Source organism: Chinchilla lanigera, unplaced genomic scaffold, assembly GCF_000276665.1.
Source record: "Chinchilla lanigera isolate Chin_1 unplaced genomic scaffold, ChiLan1.0 scaffold00162, whole genome shotgun sequence".
NCBI classification, from domain to species: domain Eukaryota; kingdom Metazoa; phylum Chordata; class Mammalia; order Rodentia; family Chinchillidae; genus Chinchilla; species Chinchilla lanigera.
This window is the reverse complement of record NW_004955563.1, coordinates 860,914-880,061: the sequence shown is the minus strand read 5'-3', so window position 1 is coordinate 880,061 and position 19,148 is coordinate 860,914. Positions and strand designations below refer to the sequence as shown.

The window sequence follows — 19,148 nt, the reverse complement described above, 5'->3', positions numbered from 1 at the left end:
CTCCGCTGTGTAGTTCAGGCTGGCTTTGAACTCCTGGCGATTGCCCTGCCTCAGCCTTCCCAGAGTGCTGGGATGGTAGGCGTGTGCTCCCATGCCCGGCTGGCCCACGTTTTGGTCTTTGGCGGATTAGCAGGCCACACAGTGTCTCCTGGTGACGTTTGAGGGAATGGCTTCGCGGAGGTTGTCACCTCGTCAGGGCATCCGTGGAGGAGGTGTTTGTGGCAGCACCGTCCTGGGAGGGCCTGCCAGGGCTCTGCGTTCCCGCCCATCACTGGTCCTGGCCTGGGGACCGGGATGTCCTGCGCAGGCGCACCCTCCTGGAGATTTTGAAGACGTAGCGCCTCCTTGTGGTCACTGCTGGGGAGGAGCCTGTCTCGAATTTCTTAAGCAAGTTTGCTGAATTGTGTAAGTCTGGGAGGGGTGTGTTGGGAGGAACGCAAATTAGTAAAATCACTATGGAAATCAACGCGGGGATTCCCCCAAAAAGCTGGAACTAGAAATTCCACTCAGCACAGCTGTTCCTCTTTCAGGTGCATCTCCCGAAAGAGTTAAACACATCGTATTATGGTGATCATGCACACTCACGTTTACAGCGGCACAACTCACATCTGCTAAATCCTGGGAGCAGCCTCTACGTCCACCGACAGAGGGACGGACGAAGAAAATGTATGTACACTCCATCGACAGAGGGACGGACGAAGAAAATGTATGTACACACCACGGAGCACTACGCTGCCGTGAAGAATACACGTGAGTCATTTGTCGGAAAATGGATGCATCCTGAGACCACAACGTTGGGTGAGATACACCAGACACACAGGCTTGAGTATCGCATGGTTCCTTTTATACGAGAACCCCGAAGTATAAATAACTCAGGGAGAGAGCAAAAGACAGATGAGGGGGCTGGGGATTTAGCTCAGTGGCACAGCGCCTGCCTAGCAAGTGCGAGGTTGTGAGTTTGATTCCCGGTACCGGAAACCTCCCCCCTCCAAAAAAACAAAAAAAAAAACAAAAAAAAAACACAAAAGACAGATGGTCGGAAATGGGAGGCAGACAGACCTTTCATAGATGGGAAGGGCCTCAAGAGGTGGAGGGAGCAGGAGGAAAGGACGGGAAGGGGAAGATCTAAGGTGTGTTGTAGGCACATTGCCGACTCCCTGTCCGTGCAATCATTATGCGCTACACAATCACTAATAAACCGTAAAAACTAGAAAACTCCTCAGAAATGTGAACCAACAGGCAGGGGAGCCCCACCTTGCTGGGAGGGGGCATCGGAGTTTTGGAGACCTCTGCGAGCAGCTCTCCTCTTGTCCTAAAACGCCTGAGTTCCCATCTGCGCCGGCACAAGTCCCCTGAAGGCCCCGGCGGATGAGCCGCGAGGGACCGGGCGCGGCACGAGGACACACACACCAGCGGAACGCGCGAAGCTACACGAGACAGGGCTTTATTGATGTAGGGCTTCCTCGCGAGGGGTGTGTGGGCCCCAGGGCAGGGCGTGTAGCACCATGATCAGGGTGGCCTGGATGTTGGGGTCCCCCTGGGGCAGGCTGGGCAGAGGTCGGGGTGTCAGGAGGTGGTGCTCAGCCCCCTCCCCCATCGCAGACGCGGCCCCTCCCCCCGCTAGGAGTGGGCGGCAGGCCCCTCCCCACCCCACTCTTCACAGTAGATTCCAATCAAACGGTGGGGGGCTGCTGGAGACTCCCTAAGGGTGGGCGCGAGGGGCCCCGGGCCAATAGCCGTCGTCCCCAGACCCATCCTGGAGGGGGTCTATGTACTGGGTGCGAAGCTAAAGAGGGCCCCCGGGTGCGCCAGCCCCTCTCCACCCCCAGCCAGGGGCCCTGCAGGGGTCCCCAATAAATAACTGGCATTTGCATCTCAGCTCCCGCCCAGGCCCTTTGGGCGGGGTCCGCTTTAGCCTGCGCGCAGCAACGGCTCCGGGTACCGCGTGCCCCCTAGCGGCCCTGGCAGGTCTTGCAGCACATCTGGCGGAAGTAGGACCGGCTGCAGAACTGAAATTTGAGCACCAGGGGGCAGTAGGCAACCTTGTTCACATCCTTGCATTCTGCGGGGAGGAGCGGGGAGGGAAAAAGAGGGGAAATCGGGTCTCAGCAGCCCTCCCAGCCAGGGTGCCTACCTGAAAGGGTCTTATGGTAGTAACTATGTTGTTAGGCTCTTGGAGAAGAGTGCAGGCTCTGGGCCGCACTCCCACACATTCTTAACAAGAAAAGCACTTGCTATTCAGCGGTCCTCTGATAGCACCCAGGACAGCCTATTCCTCTGGGGCGACAAAGCTCCCAAGTTTCTCTTTTTAATAAACCGAGTACCATCCTGGCGTAGTGGTGCACACCTGTAAATACCAGTACTCTGGGAGGCTGAGGCAGGAGGCTGGCAAGTTCTAGGCCAGCCTGGGCAACGCCTTAGACTCGATCTCAAAATAACATTTAAAAGGGCTGGGGGTGTGGCTCAGTGTGAAGGCCCCGGGTTCAATCCCAGCCGCGTAACTAGCTAATAAAAAGAAATACTGCTGGGCCTGGGGATTTAGCTCAGCGGCACAGCCCCTGCCTGGCAAGGGCGAGGTCGTGAGTTCGATTCCCGGTACCGGAAAAAACAAACAAACAAACAAAAACAAAACAAGAGCTGGGGATTTAGCTCAGCGGCACAGAGCCTGCCTGGCAAGCGCGAGGTCGTGAGTTCAATTCCTGGTACCGAAAACAAAACAAAACAAACAAAAGAAACTCTGCTGGCGGGGGGAGGGGGAGATTTGTCCCCTCCCCCACATCGGGCCACTGACCGGAAGAAGGGGCACTTACGGGACAGAGGCTGGGGCTGCGACTGGCATTTCCCAAAGCACCTGACAGAATCACGGGCCCGGCGCGTCAGCAGCCCCGGCCCGGCCTCCTACCTTCGGGGCCGTCCCCGGGCGGCGTGCTGTCACACTTGGCCTCGCACTGCTGCGTGGCGGGCGGCCGCAGGGCCTCGGTGCACTCGCGCGACGGCTGCCCCGTGTGGCTGGTGCAGTGCACGGCGCGCTGCTGCTGGCCCAGGCCACACTGCACGGAGCACTGTGGGGAGCTGAGCTCAGCCGCGGCTCCGTCACTTGTCCCCGCCCGGGTCCCCGTGGGCGCGCCCACCTACCTCGCCCCACTCGCTGGCCACCCAGCGCGCCGGAGGGCAGCGGCGCAGGTTGCAGCGCATGGTGGCCGGAGGCTTGGCCGCGGGCGGGCAGTGTGCAGCGGGCAGGGTGGCCCGGTGGTCTGCGCTCTTGCAAAGGACCACGCGGTGGCGGAGGCCTGGCCCGCAGCTGGGGGTGCACTGCAAGTGAGGGGCGGCTCACGCTCAGTGGGGGGCGTGGGTGCAGGCCCAGTGGGCGGGGAGGTGCGCTGTGGGCCCTTAGGGCTGGCGGGCCGTCCTGTGCCCGCGCCCCCCCGCTCAGTGGGTTGGGGCAGCGATGAAGGGGCGCTGACCTCAGACCAGTCCAGGGCCGCCCACTCGGGAGGGCAGGCCGGGCCGTGGCAGGCCTCCAGCACCGGCGGGCGCGGCTGCGGGCAGGCACTGTCGTCCAGCGCCTTCTCCTCGGCCTCCGATACGCGGCGCTGGCACACGACCGAGCGGCTGCGCACGCCCGCGTCACAGCTGCGGCTGCAGCGGGACCAGTTGCCGACTACCCAGCTGTGGGCATGGAGGGAGCGGAGGTGTGAGCCACCAGCAGGCCAGGGGACTCGAACCCGGCGCCTGCGGTACCAGTCTCCTCCACCCTCCCAAACCAGCGTCTTTCGGAAAGCTGCGCCAGGCAGGCTGCTCTGCCTGCAGGGGTCCCTTGGCGTCTGGAGCCTCATTACCCCGAGCCCCAGCTGGAGAACCCACGACGGAGAATCCTCCAGCTTTGACCTCACCTGGGGGACCACATGACGCTGACCATACAGCCCTGGGACCGCTCTCACCCCAGCCTGCACTGACCCGGCTTCCACACCCTCCTGGCCAGTGCTCAGGACCGGGGGGCGGGCGCCACCCTCCCCTGCAGCCCACGTCCCGCCGGGCACTCACTCGGGCGGGCAAGGGTCCGTGTTGCAGGCGCGCTGCCTCTTGGGCAGTTTGCTGTGGGCGCTGCAGTAATGGGGGGCCACGGCGGAGCTGTCCAGCTGGTTGCGGCACTCCACCACCTGCACCTGGCTGCCTGGGGAGGGGAGAGGGCCGCTCAGCGCCGGCCGGGCCCAGGGGGCCTCGGCCAGGGCGCTCCGTGCCCCAGCTCCCCGGCCTCACCGCCGGCACACTGAGCCGAGCACTTGGTCCAGGGCGTGTAGTGCCAGGAGTAGGGCGGCAGCGTGTCCCGGGCGATGGGCGCGTTGAAGCGGTAGCGCAGGGCAGGCAGCTCTGTCCGGGCCAGCACCTGGGGGCGTGGGGGGCAGCCAGCGGTGGGGTCTCACGGAGCCTCCACCCTCGAAGGGGGCTAAGGCTCTCCTGCGTCTTGCCCCCGGTCCTGCCGTTACCATGACAATGAGAGATGCATTGATGGGTCCCAGGGCTTCCAGGCTCTGCGTCCGGTTTGGCCCCTGTCGCAGGTGAAAGGTGGTCCCGGCCAGCGGCAGGCGGTGAGGTTGGGGGGTCCCGGGCAGTCCCTCCAGCAGCAGGGACTCCTGGTCCCCCTTCAGGGCTGGGGGACAACACAGAGGTCAGATGCTGACACGTCCCCCACGTCCCCTAGGTCCTCACCACCTACCTCTGCTTACCCAGGTGACTGAGGGACAGGTTCAGGTCCTGGATGAAAATGTGCACAGAGCCTTTGGGGATCCACACGACATCCTCGTATCCTGGACAGCAGAGCGCAGACGTCAGCCGCTCGGCTGCCCCTGCCCGCCTCCCCTGCACCTTCTGTCCTTGGTGACCTCAGCCGACCACTGCTGGGCTCTGTGTGCTTGCAGGGCCGTCCCACTGTGACCCTGTCTGGACCTGGTGAGGACGTGTGTCACCACACCCATTTTACAGATGACAAAACTGAGGCTCAAAGGAGCCTGCACTGTGCCTGGGTTTTACAGCCAGGAAGTTGCTGGGCTGAGGTGGCTTGTTTTTGTTTTTGCTTTTGCAGCGCTGGAGATGGAACCCAGGGCCTCGGATGTGCTAAGCTCACCTGCCTCCGTGACCTCCCCCGTAACCTCTCCGTACGTCACCTCTGACGAGTCGGGCTGGGCAGGGGCCGAAAAGTGGCATTATAGTGTCTAGTGGGATCCGGGAGCCCTCTACCTTTGCCTGCCTGTGTCCCCCAAGAGACCTGGCTCTCACGGCTGGACCCCCCAGTGCCCCACAAGCTGGGTTCTGTAAGCAACACCCTCCCGTTTCCGGGTTTCTGCATCCTGTCATGCTGAACCTCCTACTCCCCCAAAATGTCAGCTGGCTCTACAGAACCTCAGGGGCTGGTGTCAGAGGTCCCCAAGCCTAAGAACCCCACTTCCTGTTCTCAATGCACTAGTGTCTCTTCCCATGTCTCCATTTTGGGGACAGCCTACCGCCCACCCAGCGGTCCCCAGGAGGTCCCTGGGGACCCTCCTCACCCCGCCCTAATCTCGCTCTTGACACCAGCTGGCAGGCTGCCCCTTAAGGACCCCAACGGGATGTCTGGGGGGTGAAACCCACATTCTGCAGCCTGTCCGTAAACAGTCCCTGCTGAGGGTCCCATACCCCAGTGCTTCCAGCTCCTGACGCTTCTGGCCCCCTCCCCCTCCTGCTCTGGGGCATTCTTGTGCCCTCAGGACTTTTGGGGTCCCTGACACTCAAACCTCCACTCTAGCTCAGATGCCACAGGGCCCCTGCAGTCTGTTATTAATCTTGGCTACTGTCAGGGGGCCCAGCCCCGGCCCCAGGCTCTGAGCGTAGTGGGGAGTGGGGGGGGAAGTGGGGGGCGCTCACCGGCCCCCACCAGGGCGGGGCTGAAGACCCCCTCGATGGTCTCGCAGGCGCTGCCGTCCCCGCCGCACACCCTGCACTTGTCCTCCCGCAGGTCGGAGCCCAGGACGCGGTCACAGCCCACGTGCTGCACGGAGGGTGGCGGAGCCTGAGCCACCCTCGCCTCCTGTGCACCCCGCTGCCTTCCTCCTCCCCAGGGCCCCGTACCTTGCACTCGCCGCTGACACAAATGTCCACCGTGTCTGGGCGGCAGGGCGTCCCGTCCACCACGGCTGCCGCCCTCTCGGTGTAGAAGTTGAAGCCCTCAGCTAAGCAGGTGAGCGAGCAGGCCTTCACGCCCCCTGGGGGCACAGCCCCATCAGAGCCAGGCACCCCGGGCTCCCTCTGCCCTCCCTGGGGAGGTGAGGCTGGAGGGACAGACCCAGCAGCACCAGCAGGCTGAGCACAAGGGTGGGGTCCCCACGTCCGGGCAAGGCCCCACTGGGCCGTACCCCAGCAACCCGATTCCTCCGGCAAGGGGACCCCAGGATGCTGCACATAGCCACCTGCTTTGGGGCGCCCCTTGGCTCCCCACTCACCCCCTCGGTACGCCTTCCACGAGTAGAACTTTCCACGGAAAGGGACGCTGTCAAATTCAGAGCACTGCACCTCTCGGAAGTCCTGGGAGCCCGGGGGACAGTCCTGGGGGAGGGGAGGACGTCAGGGAGAGGTACGGGGCGTACAGGCTGCGACGTCCAGGTGAGACTGCACGGCGGCTTGCGCTGGGCATCCCAGTGCGTCTTAGAAGGGGACCAGGTGACTCATTAGAGGTGCGAGGGAGTAGGGACAGCGCCTGGACTCTCACTGCGGCCCAGGAGCTTTCTGGAGAAGGTGGAGGATGCATCAGGGGTTGGGCTTGTCCTGAGTGCCAGGGGCGGGTCTGTGCCGAGGATGTGAGTGGCCGCAGGTGGGCAGCGGGGAAGGCCCCTGACACCTGCAGGCTCTGCAGCGCCCTTCCTCCGGGAGCTCCCGGCTCCGCTCGCAGGGTGTGTGTTTAACATTCGTGCAAGCCCAGAACCGACATAGGGCACACAGATACGCACGCAAGAAGCAAAACAGCCACAGCCGTCGCCGTAGGGGTGTAGCCACGGGTGGCCACAGCAGCATGGCCCTGGGTGTGGCGCCAGGGAGCGCAGCCAAGCCTCGGGGGATGCCACAGGGCAGACGCTGGGCTAGAAAGGGATGGGACCCCCTGGGTGGTACTTCGAGGGCGGTGTGAGAGCCGAGAAATTATTTTGGGGGCGGGAGGAGAAAGTCTGCAGCCTGGGAGAAGAGGCAGAGTAGGAGGGGCCAGAGATGCCCGGGAGGGGAAGGGGCAGTGGGGGGTCAGCGGACGCCGCGGCGGGTCCCCAACACCACAGGTGTCAGGAGAGATCGGCACAGGGGCCGCGGTCCCGCGGGAGCTGACAGGAGAGCCACGCCCGGGAACTCACTTGCGTGTTACAGGACCGGTGTCGCCGTCTCTCCCCCAGACAGTACTTGCCCCCGATGGTCGGCCTGGAAGAGGCGGGGGAGACAGGAACCAGATGGGGGGCCGATCGGGCCCGGGCCGGCTCTCGCGGGCGGGGTCTGAGGACCCACCTGGGGCTGTCGCAGTGGCGGCTGGACGAGGACACGCCGCCGCCGCACGTCCGGCTGCAGTCGCCCCACGGGGTCCAGGGGCCCCAGCCCCCGTCCACGCCTTCTGGCCTCGAGCCGAAGGGGACGCAAACCCGCTTGTAGCACCACTGCGGGGAGAGGAGGAGAGGCGAGTCGGCTCTGCCGGGAGCTGGCGGGTCAGGACCCCGTCCCCTCCCTCCAGGGGGTGCGCAGGGGTGCAGACGGCGGCACGCGGCCGGAGGCGTGGCCTAAGCGTAGGGGGCGGAGCCAACGCCGCACGTCAAGGAGGGCGCGGGAGCCGCAGGTAGAGGGCGGGGCCGCTCACCCCCTTGTCGATGGTGTGCGTCTGGCACAGCGTGCCCTCGGCCGCCGGGATGCTGTTGGTGATGCACCGGTTGCTCTTGCTCAGGCACCAGAGCTCGCTGCAGACCTCCTGTGGGCCCACGCGCCGCTCAGGCTCGGCCTGCCTCCCCCGGGCAGCCCGCCTGGCTTGGGAGGACCAGGCGTCCTGCTCACTGAGAGCCGGGAGCCGGCACCTGCGCCTTGCTAGGTGCCAGCGAGTCCCTTGGGAGACGGGGCCTGGGACGGTTTTTGTGCCAGCGATGGGTGAAGAACACCTACGGGTGCCTTGAACCCCTCGAGCCTTATCTTCTCCGCTCTTTTACAAGAGCACTAAGGCTCGGACAGGTGCGTTCCCTGGCTGGAGGTCACACTGCTCCTAAGGGGCTGCTGGCACCTAACCAGGATGGTGTGTGTGTCAGAGAGAGAGAGATTGGGGATTCAACCCAGAGCCTTCACACGGAGCATCCTTTGCCCTTTTTGTTGAGCCGGGGTCTGTCCCCAAGCTGCCCACATGCGGAGCTACTGACCCTACGGTTCAGGCCCCGATGCCTTGCATGTTTCCAGAAGGAAATGAGACCTGCTCGGGAAGGGACAGGAAGGATTCTCGCTTCCTCTTTGGGTCCAGTAAAAACATCCCGGGAGAAAACAGTGTTTCTGAGCAATCACGGCTGGGAGGTGACTCAGGCTGAATCTCGCCTGCACTTTTTGTTTCAAATTGCTGGTTCTGTCTCCCCAGCTACACCGGAGAAGCCTCCGTTGCTTTGAAGCAGCACCAGGCTGGGTCTCTGGGCCATTCCTGCTCCTCCTCTAGTAGAAAAATCAGCAAAACCTTCCGGCCTGAACCCTGCCTGAGCTGTCCCAGGCTTTAGGGCAGAGCCAGTCCTCGGCAGGGAGCTGGACCAGCTCCAGAAAGTCATTCTGACCCTTTGGTCCAGGCTACTATTCCTGTGAAAGACACACTAAGTTCACGCTAAGTCTTGTGTCCTCAGCCTAATCTGCCCCAGCTTCTCCTTCTGAGAGGTACAGGTCCTTCCGGGACCCTCTGGGAGCAGAACCCTTCCAGGCTTTGAAGACTGGGATCGGACTGACCAATGGCTGGAGGAAGCGGGCGTCTGGGGTCGGCCAGACACACCTGCACAAACTTGAGGCTTCTGGGAGTTGTGCTCAGATGTGAGTCTCCAACCTTCCCCACAGCCCCTGCCTTCTGCTCCTGAATGGAGTACACTACTGGTTAAATATTCAACTGATTTTCTGGTTTCCCTCGGCCACTTCTAAAACCATCATGGCGGCCCAGACCCAACCCCACTTCTAACACCCTTAACTAGAACTGAGTATGCTCCAGGCTGCTATGGGAGACTGCAGCTTTACCACCGACTGGGGCTCAGTTTCCTCATCTGCAAGATGGGCAGCCTAGTACCTGCCTTGTGACAGAGTAGATGCTAAAGAGCTTGCATAACTTGGGTGACCATGAATACAGCTGCCCCTGGATCAGGCCCCAGGCCGAGCTCTGCACATATACGAACATACTTCCACATAGTCAGTATTGCTGTTCGCCAACACGGCCAGGGAGTTGTTTTCTCAAAAATAAAAAGGCAGGTTCCAGTCAACACACAGCGAGTCCGCCCATGCCTGACTGCGGACAGTTCTCCCGCCACCCTGTGTAAAACTTCGCGGTCAGAGGCCGGGGTTCAGCTCTCAGTTCTGCATGCTTGCAAATGTGGCCCCAGCCGTTTGCCTGTGGCTCGGGGATTACAGGGTTGTCAGGGTTTCAATGAGGTGATGCTGATCACGTGCTTAGCACATAGTATGTGCTCAGTATGTATCAGGCATGGTCAGTTAGGGTACCAGGACGCAGAGGGGGTTCAAGGGTAGTCTCAGAATTCCTTAGAATTCATTTGAGTGCACTGTGCTTATCTGCCAAGTCAGGGGGCAGAGGGGGCAGAGTGTCAATCTCACACACACACACACACACACACACACACACACACACACACACACATGCGCAGGCCAGGACTGGACTCCTTGTCTTGCAGTGGGACGAAGCGGGGGACTCTGCCAGGTCGGCCTTAGCTGGAACGTGGCTATGCAACCTGATGGTTTGTCCTGGGGCTTTGGAGGGTCGGAGCTGGGTTGGGGCTGCAGGACCGAGGCTGAGGGGAGCCAGGGAGTGTGGGTAAGGAATGGGGGGCGGGCAACAGAGGAGAGGGCAACCCTGACTGCGCTCTGGGAAGGCAGCAGTCCCCAGCTTCCTGTGGGGGGGAGCTGGGGGTGGGGCACCCCTTCTGGCCAGCCCACGTGATGCACAGAGGGGGCTTTCAGGGGTCTGAACCTCAGGACAGAGTGAGGAGCGGAGAGGAGTCCAGAGCCTGCCCAGCCGAGGACTGACCAGGGCCAGGAGACCGCAGAACCCCGCTGGTGGGGGTGGGGGGAAAATGGGGCGTCCCTGGAAGGTGCTGTCTGTTGCTTTGCCAGGTGATGTAGATCACCCACCCCAGGGAAACTTTCCACCCAGTCTGGGTGTTTAGTTAAGAACCACCCCAACCGGGCATGGTGGCGCACGCCTGTAATCCCAGCACTCAGGAGGCTGAGGCAGGAGGATCGTTGTGAGTTTAAGGCCAACCTGGGCTACAAAGTGAGTTCAAGGCCAGCCTGAACTGCACAGCAAGACCCTGTCTCAAAAATACCAAAAAAAAAAAAAAAGAACCACCCCAGTCTTGAGACACTCAGTCTTGCTGCGGCCTGCAGGTGGCCTCATGTGCTGAAAGCAAGGTGCCCCCCAAGCTCAGGGCTCCGAGCGGGGGTCTGGAGGAACGGGGCATCTCCTTCTCGTCCCCAGTCTCCCTTGGCTTGCTTGGGACATCTGCACACTCTACACACCACTGCCCTCCAGCTCTCCATGGGGACACCCCCGCAACTTCCCTGGTGCCCCCCACGGAGCCCCCCACCCCGTGGCCCCGTACCCTCCCAGGAAGGAAAGCAGGAAGGCTCTCTCTACCCCGTATTTACACTGACGCGATTTGACTCCATGCTGGAAGCGGCACTGCTCATCCGCGTCGTAGGCCTGGCCAGGCGCCACTGTGGGGTACACGAAGTCCTGTCTCGGAGGCCGGTTGTTCAGGCAGAGCCCCAGCCCCGAGCTGCAGAGAGAGGGAGAGGGGAAAAAAAAATCCACTGTCAGGCCAGGAGCTGGGGGACACCCGGCTATGCGGCGCAGCGTCCCCGTGCCTGCGACCCCTCCTCACTCCAGAAAGCTGGTGATGTAGTCCCGGCTGCAGGACGACCACACGAACGGGTTGGTCTTCATGGTGATGTGGGCGGCCATGAGCTTCGCGGGGTCCTGGCCGCGGGCTCCGCAGCTGTTCCCCACGCCGTCGTGGTTCATGCCGAACCTGGGGGCGGGGTGTCGGCTCTGCTGGGCACCGAGGGACCCGCAGGCTCCTCCCGTCACCCCCCGCCCGCGACCCAGCCTCACGTGTGCCCGATCTCGTGGGCGATGGTGAACGCCGTGGCCAGGCCGATGTCCTCGTTGATGCTGCAGCTCCTCTCCCGCTCGCACATGCCGCCCACGGGGGCCAGGCCTGGGAAGCGGGCGCGCACGGGGCGGGCTGGGACGCGGGTCCCTCCTGGCCTCCAGGGCCACACCCCGGGGGCAGGGCCACCCCGGGACCAGAGGGGCCGGGAGCAGGGAACTCGGTACCTAGGGTGCCGCAGGGCTTGTTCTTATAGATGCAGATGTCATAGCTGCGAAGGGAGAGGAAACACTGAGGTACGGGCCGCCCCCCTGGCCCTCCGATGCCACGGTGCCCGGCTCTGGGGTCGGGTCCTCCCGGGGTGGCGCTCCTCCTCCCACCCGAAGCCTCACGCTGTGTCCCGGGGGGAGCCCATCCCTGGCCTTGGGGACGCAAGGCGCCGTGTGAGTGACTGACCGCGCGCAAAGAAGCACAGCAGCCCCGAGAGGCCGACGCCCCTGCCCCCCATCCTCGGGTGTCCGCCGTCTCTCTCCACTGCTGGCTCCCTCGGGGACGGCACAAGCTCCCCAGCCTTTCCCGACCCCCAGCAGACAGGCGGGACCGCCTCCTCGGGCCCCCTCTGCGGGTCCCGGGCCCCTCACCGCGTGATGAGCACCGCCGTGTCGTGGTTGGCCACTCCGTTCTCCGGAATGGCGTTCCCGTGCCCACTGTGGCTCACGATGGATTTCTGCCACTTGCAGAAGCTGTCGAGGGACTTGCCAGCATGGTGAGTGACCTCCAGGGTGGGCTGGGGACACAGTGAGTGAGGCGCGCGGCGTCCGCCACCCCGCGCCAGCAGGAAGGGCTGCCCCCGCCCGCCCCGCACCTGGTCCTCCGTGAGCAGGATGAGTCGGGTCACGAGGATGTTGACGATGCTTCCCAGACTGGAGTCCTGGAAAAGTTTGGCAACCTGACCTCCAAGAAACAAGAGAGACCGAGTCTTAAGAGAAGCCCCAGTGGGAAACAAGGAGCGGAAGCAACACAGCGCTTGCTGTAATTAAGCACCTACCGTATTCTGTGTCGTAGACGTACAGCATTTCCCAAGTAGGCACTATTTAACTATTTTTTTTTAATGTACTGGGGACTGAACCCAGGGCCTCTGCACTGAGCTACATCCCAAGTCTTTTTGTATTCTGACGCAGGGTCTAAGTCACTGAATTGCTCAGCCTGGATTAGAATTTGTGATCGTCCTGCCTCAGCCTCCCAGAGTGCTGGGATTACAGGTGTGCACCACCACGCCCAGTTTCCTATTTTAACTTTACAGATGAAAAAACTGATCTGTGGAGACATGGCTGGTGGGGCCACAGGTCGGATTCCAAGCTGGGCTGCCGACCAGTGTGTTCCTTCCTCCTTCTTCCAGCCCTGGCTCAGGCTCTGCTGTCTCCAGCGGTCCCACTGCCTTCAGGGCCCTGTACCCCTGCGGCCCTGCTCCACCGCGAGCTCAGGGTACCAGTGTAAACATCCACGCCTGAACTGGAACTGTGGGGCGGGAGAGTGGAGACGGTGCCCAGGGGAGGCAGGCAGTGGCGCAGGGGATCAACGGGCGTGGGTGACGGAGACCAGGCTGTGCAGGTCTGTGTGTGTCACTGTCCCGTATGGAAACTCCCCGAGTGCTGGCAGGTTTTAGGAAACTGACAGCCAGGGAACCAGGCAGGGCTGGGCAGAGCAGTGGTGTGACGGACGATGTCAGGTCATACGTGGGTCACTGATCTCTCTGCCAAAGGTTCTGTCTTCTCTTTTCCTTCAGCGAGAAACCTCCACCATTCACCGATTTCCCGGGTGCCATGCTCTGCCTGGCTGTCCTCCCACCAACCCTTACCCTCTGCTCACTGGTGTATTTTTTTCTCCAGGATGGGGATTAAACCCAGGACCTTCCCATGGTGGTACATCCCCAGCCAGTTTTACTTTATTTTTAGACAGCATCTAAGTTGCTAAATTGCCCAGGCTAGGCTTGAACTTTAGAGCCTCCTGCCTCAGCCTTGTCGACTGCTGCAGGGACAGCTGTGAACCACCATCCCTGGCGCACGTTTGCTTTGTTCAGAAAGCAAACACACATATGGTTCTATCACTGAGTGCACTGCCAATGAAGTCAGTATCACTGTTCTCCCCATTGCACAGGTGGGCAAACCAAGGCAGAAGGCTGATGCTCTGTGCAAGGACTCACTGAAAAAGAGGCGCAGAGCTGGGACTGAAGTTCTGCCTCTGCTCACTCTGGGATATGTGTAGCCCTTTTTTTGCTCTGGCCTTTTTCTATTTGATTTCCCTGACCCCTGGCCAGGGATAAGGGGTGGGATGCTGACACCCTTTCCCCGACTTCTTCGGGTCCTCAGGGCTCCGTGTGCAGGAAGGAGGAGGCACTTACAATGTTCATGATGGCCAGCACGTACTGCTCCACGTCCCGGCGCCCGTGGTAGGCCACCATCATCTTGTCTGCCACCACCAGGGTCTCCACGTAGCGCTCCCGGCTGACAGAGCGCTTCAGGCCCAGCTGCCCGCGCTCCGTCTCATTCCCCAGCGGCCGGGCGGGCGGCGGCTTCAGGGTGCGCAGCCACCACGGCCGGCCTTTCCACGGCTTCTCGTCTGAGGGACCCAGGAGAGCAGTCAAGACCCCCCCCAACAGCCTGCTGCACCCCTGACTCCCTGGCTGTCCCTGTGCCCGGCAGGTTGGCCAATTTCTGCTCATTTTTCTACCTGATTTTTCCTTTGCAGTACTGGAAATCGAACCCGGGGCCTTCTCACAGAGCTACGTCCCCAGCCTGTTTTATGTGGAGAGAAGAGTCTCCCTAAGGTGCTACGTTGCTCAGGCTGGGCTCAAACTTGCAATCCTCCTGCTTCAGCCTCCTAGAGTACTGGGTTACAGCATGCCTAGCTGTGGCCTGATCTTAATGTCCAATGACTCGATGGTCTGTCAGTCCCGGCAGTGAGACACCTCTTATGCTACGATGTACCCTATAGTATTATTATGACTTGAATGCGTGGGTCAACACAGATATGTCTGTCTCCCTCTCTAACTTGGGCTGAATAAAGACCTGACTTTCCTCCTGTCTGGTGCAACACCCCAGCTGCCCCATATGGGCCTATCCGTCTACTCATCAACCAGACCGGGCTGGTGCCCCGGGATCCAAAAGAGTACACCTACACCTGTCCCACTGCTAAACTGCCGGCTCCACGGCTGCCCAGTGTCCCTCTGTGGCTGCCGTGATTGTACAAAGCTCGACACGCCACTGCCCAAATGTGCGGGTGTGGAGCAGCCCATCTCACTGTCTGGCCCGTGCGATCCTACAATTAGCTGGTTTACAAACGGCAATTCTGCAGTCGATTCCCCGCCCAGTGACCTAGCTGCAGAACAACCCAACTGCCTGACTATACCACAGCCAGACGGACAACTTTTTCTTTCTTTTTTTTTTTTTTTGAGACAGGGTCTCGTTATGCAAGTCAAGCTGCCCTGGAACTCACTAGGTAGCCCAGGTTGGCCTCAAACTCCTGGTGATCCTCCTGCTTCAGCCTCCTGAGTGCTGGGATTACAGACATGAGCCACCATGCCTGGCTGTGTATTACGATTATTTCAAGGTCTGTACCTTTCCACCAAACATCAATCTGTTTTCTAACTGCACAGTTGATCACAGTGGCAAATATTCAGATATCAGGGTTTTCCCAGTCCACCAGTCCCCAAATGTCTGATGCTCAAAAACTGTCCCGGTTGCACAACACCTGAGCCCTCCTTTTTTTTTTTTTTAAGACAGTGTCTTGCTATGTGGCCCAGGCTGGCGCTGAGCTCACTTTGAAGCCCAGGCTGGTCTCAAACTCGCAGTGATCCTCCTGCCTCAGCCTCCCGAGTGCTGGGATTACAGGTGTGTGCCACCATGCCCGGCCTGACTGCACAACTGTTTGGAGTTTCTCTGCAGCTCGGCTGTGTGATGCGACCCTAATCCTACAGAAGCAATGGCTCTACGCCCAGATGCAAGTCTGGCTTTCACTCACTGCTGAGCCGACTGACCACGGCAGCGATGGATGCTTCTGCTTCTTCACGGCCGCGCTGCCCCACCGTACACATCCCTGCTGCCCCACTGCGTGCACACGGACGCTGACCCCAAACCGCACGGCTGTGACTTTTTCCCCAAGATTTCGCCTTTCCCTGCCTGCCTCGTGACTGTCCTCAGGGAGACACCACTGCCCGCCCCGCCTCAGGGGAAGGAGGGTGTCCAGCGGCCCCTGCCTGGGCACACAGGTACCTCGCACCCCGCAGGCCGTGTCCAGGTGGGGGTGGCGGAGAGAGGAGCGCTTGTACACCACATGAGGGCCGCTTTCCTCCGGGCCCCGGGGGCTCTTGGGCCCGCCGCGCAGGGGCTCGATCAGGTACTCCTCCTCGTCGGCCACGATCAGGCCGTGCTGGGGACGGAGAGCTCGCGTCAGGTCGCGCTTCTCGGAACCCTCTGACCCCATTTCCATCTTTCCTTTCTTCTGTCACACTGCGTTCATTTTGCTATTCCTTTTCTAGCTTCCCTTCCTCCTCTCTGCCCTTCCCTTTTCTTTTGCAGTAGGGATGAGCCCAAGGCCCTGGAACTGAGCTACATTCCCGGCCCTTGCGCAGTTTTTACTGACACAGGATCTTGGTAAATCACTGGGTAGCCCAGGCCGGGCTGGAACCTGCGATCCTCCCGCCTCAGCCTCCCAGAGTGCTGGGATGGCAGGTGTGCGCCCCTACCCCTACCTCCCTGCCTAGCTTCCTTCTTCCCTTCGTGTCTATCTGTGATACGCAGAGTACACTCATCAGGGGACTCAGTGAGGATATGTACTGCACTCGCGTCCTTCTAACTTTGTCCCTCTCCCCTGCCCCCAGCTCTAACTCTCCTTCCTATTTGCAAAAGGTCTACCTCCCTCGCTCCTGTGATCTTCTGGGTGTCTGGTGGAAGAGAAGTCATGTGATACTCAGGCCTGCACATCTGTTTACTCAGCATTCTGGTCTCAAGGAGCCTCTGCGTTTATCCTTCCTTATTCTTTGTCTGTCTTTCTTTTTCCTTCTTTCTCCCTTCCTTCCTTCCTTCTTTCTTGGTGGTGGTATGGGGGATTGAACTCAGGTCCTTGTGCATGCTAGGCAAACACTCTACCACTGAGCTACATGCCCGGCACCGTTTGCTTACTTGTTGGGACGGATGTTCAGCTTATTTATTTTCAATCTTTTCCTCTACCACCTTTTCCTCCAAGTACTGCTTTAGCTGCATCCCCAAAGCACCGATCAGCTCACGATGCTTTAACAAGATCCATTCTAATTCCTTCCCTGACCTGTCTGTAGACACGTTCCTCCCACGCTCCCCAGAGTGCCGGCTTTTCCACCCCACCTCCCAGAACCCTCGGCTCACCAGGCCGCCGCAGGTGCTGATGGCTACGTGTGAACTGCCCGCCTGGCCCTGCAGGTGCCCGGCATAGAGGCAGTGGGCCCGGGCAGCCCTCTGCCAGGCCAGGCCCTCGCGCGTCCAGTACTCCACGGAGACGTGGCCCGCCAGGAGACGGGGGCTGCGGGTCAGATTCAGCAGGAAGTGGGTGCTGGGAGCAGCCACTTTGTAGAAGAGGTGGGACTCGGCCGCGACTCCCGTGCCCCGGCGCTGCCTGCGGGGGGCTGGCGGCGAGAAGGCCAGCAGGGCCCCATTGTGGTCCACGCGGGTGGGGAAGGCGATCTCATAGCTTTCCAGGCTGGACAGGAACTCATCTGTGGGGAAGAGCGGAGGCCGGGGGGCCCTGGCTTTGCCTGACACCTGGGTCCTGGCAGGAGGTGCCGCCGCCCTCCGCCTTCCATCCCCACAGGCCCTGCCACCCGTGACTCCCCATGCTGGCCCGCGGGCAACTCTTCCCCGGCACTCAACGGGCCCCTTAACTTCTCACTCCCTCCGGCCGCCATCCACCCACGGCCGGACGGGCTCCTACCTTGAGATCGGAAGGCATGCGCGACCTTGAAGGTGAGGCCCAGCCCCAGGGCGAGGGCCCATCGGAGGATCTGGCAGGCGGGAGCCATAGGGGCTACGTGCCCACATGTCTCTCCCCAGCCCCGGCTGCCGGCAGCCCCTGCAGTGCTGCCTCCCCTGTTCACAGCCTGGCCAGCATCACGGGGCTCCTGGGAGGGAGAGACCCGGCTCAGGGAGAAGCCCCGGCCCAGCGGCCCGGCGGCCCAGCGCAGCCCACGCAGAGCCCCTCTCTGGACCGGGGGACACGCGGCCCCTTCCGCCCAGCCCCAGGGTGGCCCAGACTTCTTCCGCCCGCAGAGCCACAGGCTCCTTGTCCCCGGCGTCCTATACCCACAGACGACAGGCAGGGCCCGGCCCGTGTTTCGTTCCTTCACGCTCCTTTCAGAGGTCAGGGGTGCTGACTGCCTGGGATCGAGGCCGGACAGCGGGGGACCCAGGTTCATTCACTGGGTGATGACTTGGCGGGGCTGGGGCTGGGCTGGGGACGGGGACGGGGACAGCTGCTGCTCCTGAGGTGGATGCAGGCCTGGCCGCTCCCGGAGTCCCCGGTGGGCAGAAGGAGAGGCAAGGGAGCAGCTGATGGGGATGCTTCTCGAGGGAAACCAGGGGCCCAGGGGCCCACCGTGAGCAGAGGTTGGAAGGATGTGGAAGCCAACGGGGGAGGGGACGGGCCAGGGGCCAGGGGAGGGTGCGCAGATAAGGGGCCCAGGCTGCTGCGCAGCCACCCACCCCGCGTCCTGGGCCCTGCCTTGGGATCCTCCGCAGCGGGCGGCGGCACCCGGCACCCCACCAGCTGGGCTGCAAACCCCACGCCCGGGCCTGTCCACCCACGTCCGCGCCGGCTCCTCGTCCTGCGTCTGCTGTCCGATTCTGCCTCCCGAGGCCCCAGGCCTGCCGGGCAGGTCTCCGTTTCTCAGGCCTCTGCCCCAGGCCGGCCTGCCGCAGACACCACTCGGGGCCACCAGCCTGTGCCAGGCCCCCTCCCCCGCCTTCGCGTCGCAAGGTCCCCCTTAATCACACACTGTCTTGTTTTCTTTGCAGCCCGGCCAAGTCTGAGAGTTGATCCCCAAACAGGGCAGTTGGGCCGACAGGGAGAGAAGCCAGGATTTCTCCAAGATGCTGATGGAGAGTCCACCTCCCCCACTTCCGCTTGGATCCCTCCAGCGACAGGGAGCTCAGTCACAGACACCTGGAGACCCCACAGTCCTGTTCGGCTCGGCTAACGTTTATGAACTGGTAGTTTTGTTTGGAAATACCTTTCGGGGGCTTCTGTTCGCGGTGCGGTGTTGAACACACGCGTGTGAGGGTCCTTCCCTCTGCTGCTCGCGGCGCGGGGCCCCCTGGGCGGCAGTGCCCTCCTCTGCACGGTTCCGGGGTGGGGAGGGGGACAAGGCAGAGGAAACGGGCTGGCCTTTAGCTCTGAGCCGTCTGGAGGTTAGGGCAGCACCGGCAGGCGCGGGCGTGCAGGGGGCGCGCAGGTGTCCGCCAGGGGCGCGGCAGGGGCAGGGGGGAGTATGACAGAGCCCAGGGCACGGGCGGGGGCGTAAGGGTCAGCCAGTCCGGGGGAGAAGATGAGGGCCGGGGCTGAGGCAGGGCATCCCTATCTGGGAGCCTGGTGGGTGACAGATCCGGAAGGGACCCACCCCGTGGTGGGCAGGACTGTGTGTGCGCAGTGTGGCGTGTAAGTGACCATGGCTGGGCGCGCGTGGACCAGGCCCGGCCATCTCCCCACGGCCGCCTCCAGGAGGCAGGAGGGAGGCCGCCAGCCCGGGAGAGGGGAGCTGGAGGAGGAAAGTCTCTC

At 62.0% G+C, this 19,148-nt stretch overlaps 1 protein-coding gene across 1 annotated transcript; it reads right to left on the bottom strand.

The window, feature by feature from the left end:
* Window positions 1-1,428: 1,428 nt before the first annotated feature.
* On the bottom strand, window positions 1,429-18,707 carry Adamts10 (ADAM metallopeptidase with thrombospondin type 1 motif, 10; the record flags this gene model as incomplete). Its single annotated transcript, XM_005413109.2, is given in 25 exon segments — window positions 1,429-2,062; window positions 2,903-3,062; window positions 3,136-3,312; window positions 3,465-3,669; window positions 4,045-4,174; window positions 4,261-4,387; window positions 4,488-4,651; window positions 4,728-4,808; window positions 5,902-6,025; window positions 6,106-6,239; window positions 6,477-6,579; window positions 7,371-7,434; window positions 7,519-7,664; window positions 7,862-7,969; window positions 10,874-11,015; window positions 11,121-11,267; window positions 11,351-11,456; window positions 11,576-11,619; window positions 11,990-12,135; window positions 12,214-12,297; window positions 13,750-13,967; window positions 15,620-15,776; window positions 16,748-17,094; window positions 17,310-17,496; window positions 18,604-18,707. Coding segments are annotated over 24 exon segments (3,312 nt in total). The 3' UTR covers window positions 1,429-1,952.
* Between the last annotated feature and the right edge of the window lie 441 nt (window positions 18,708-19,148).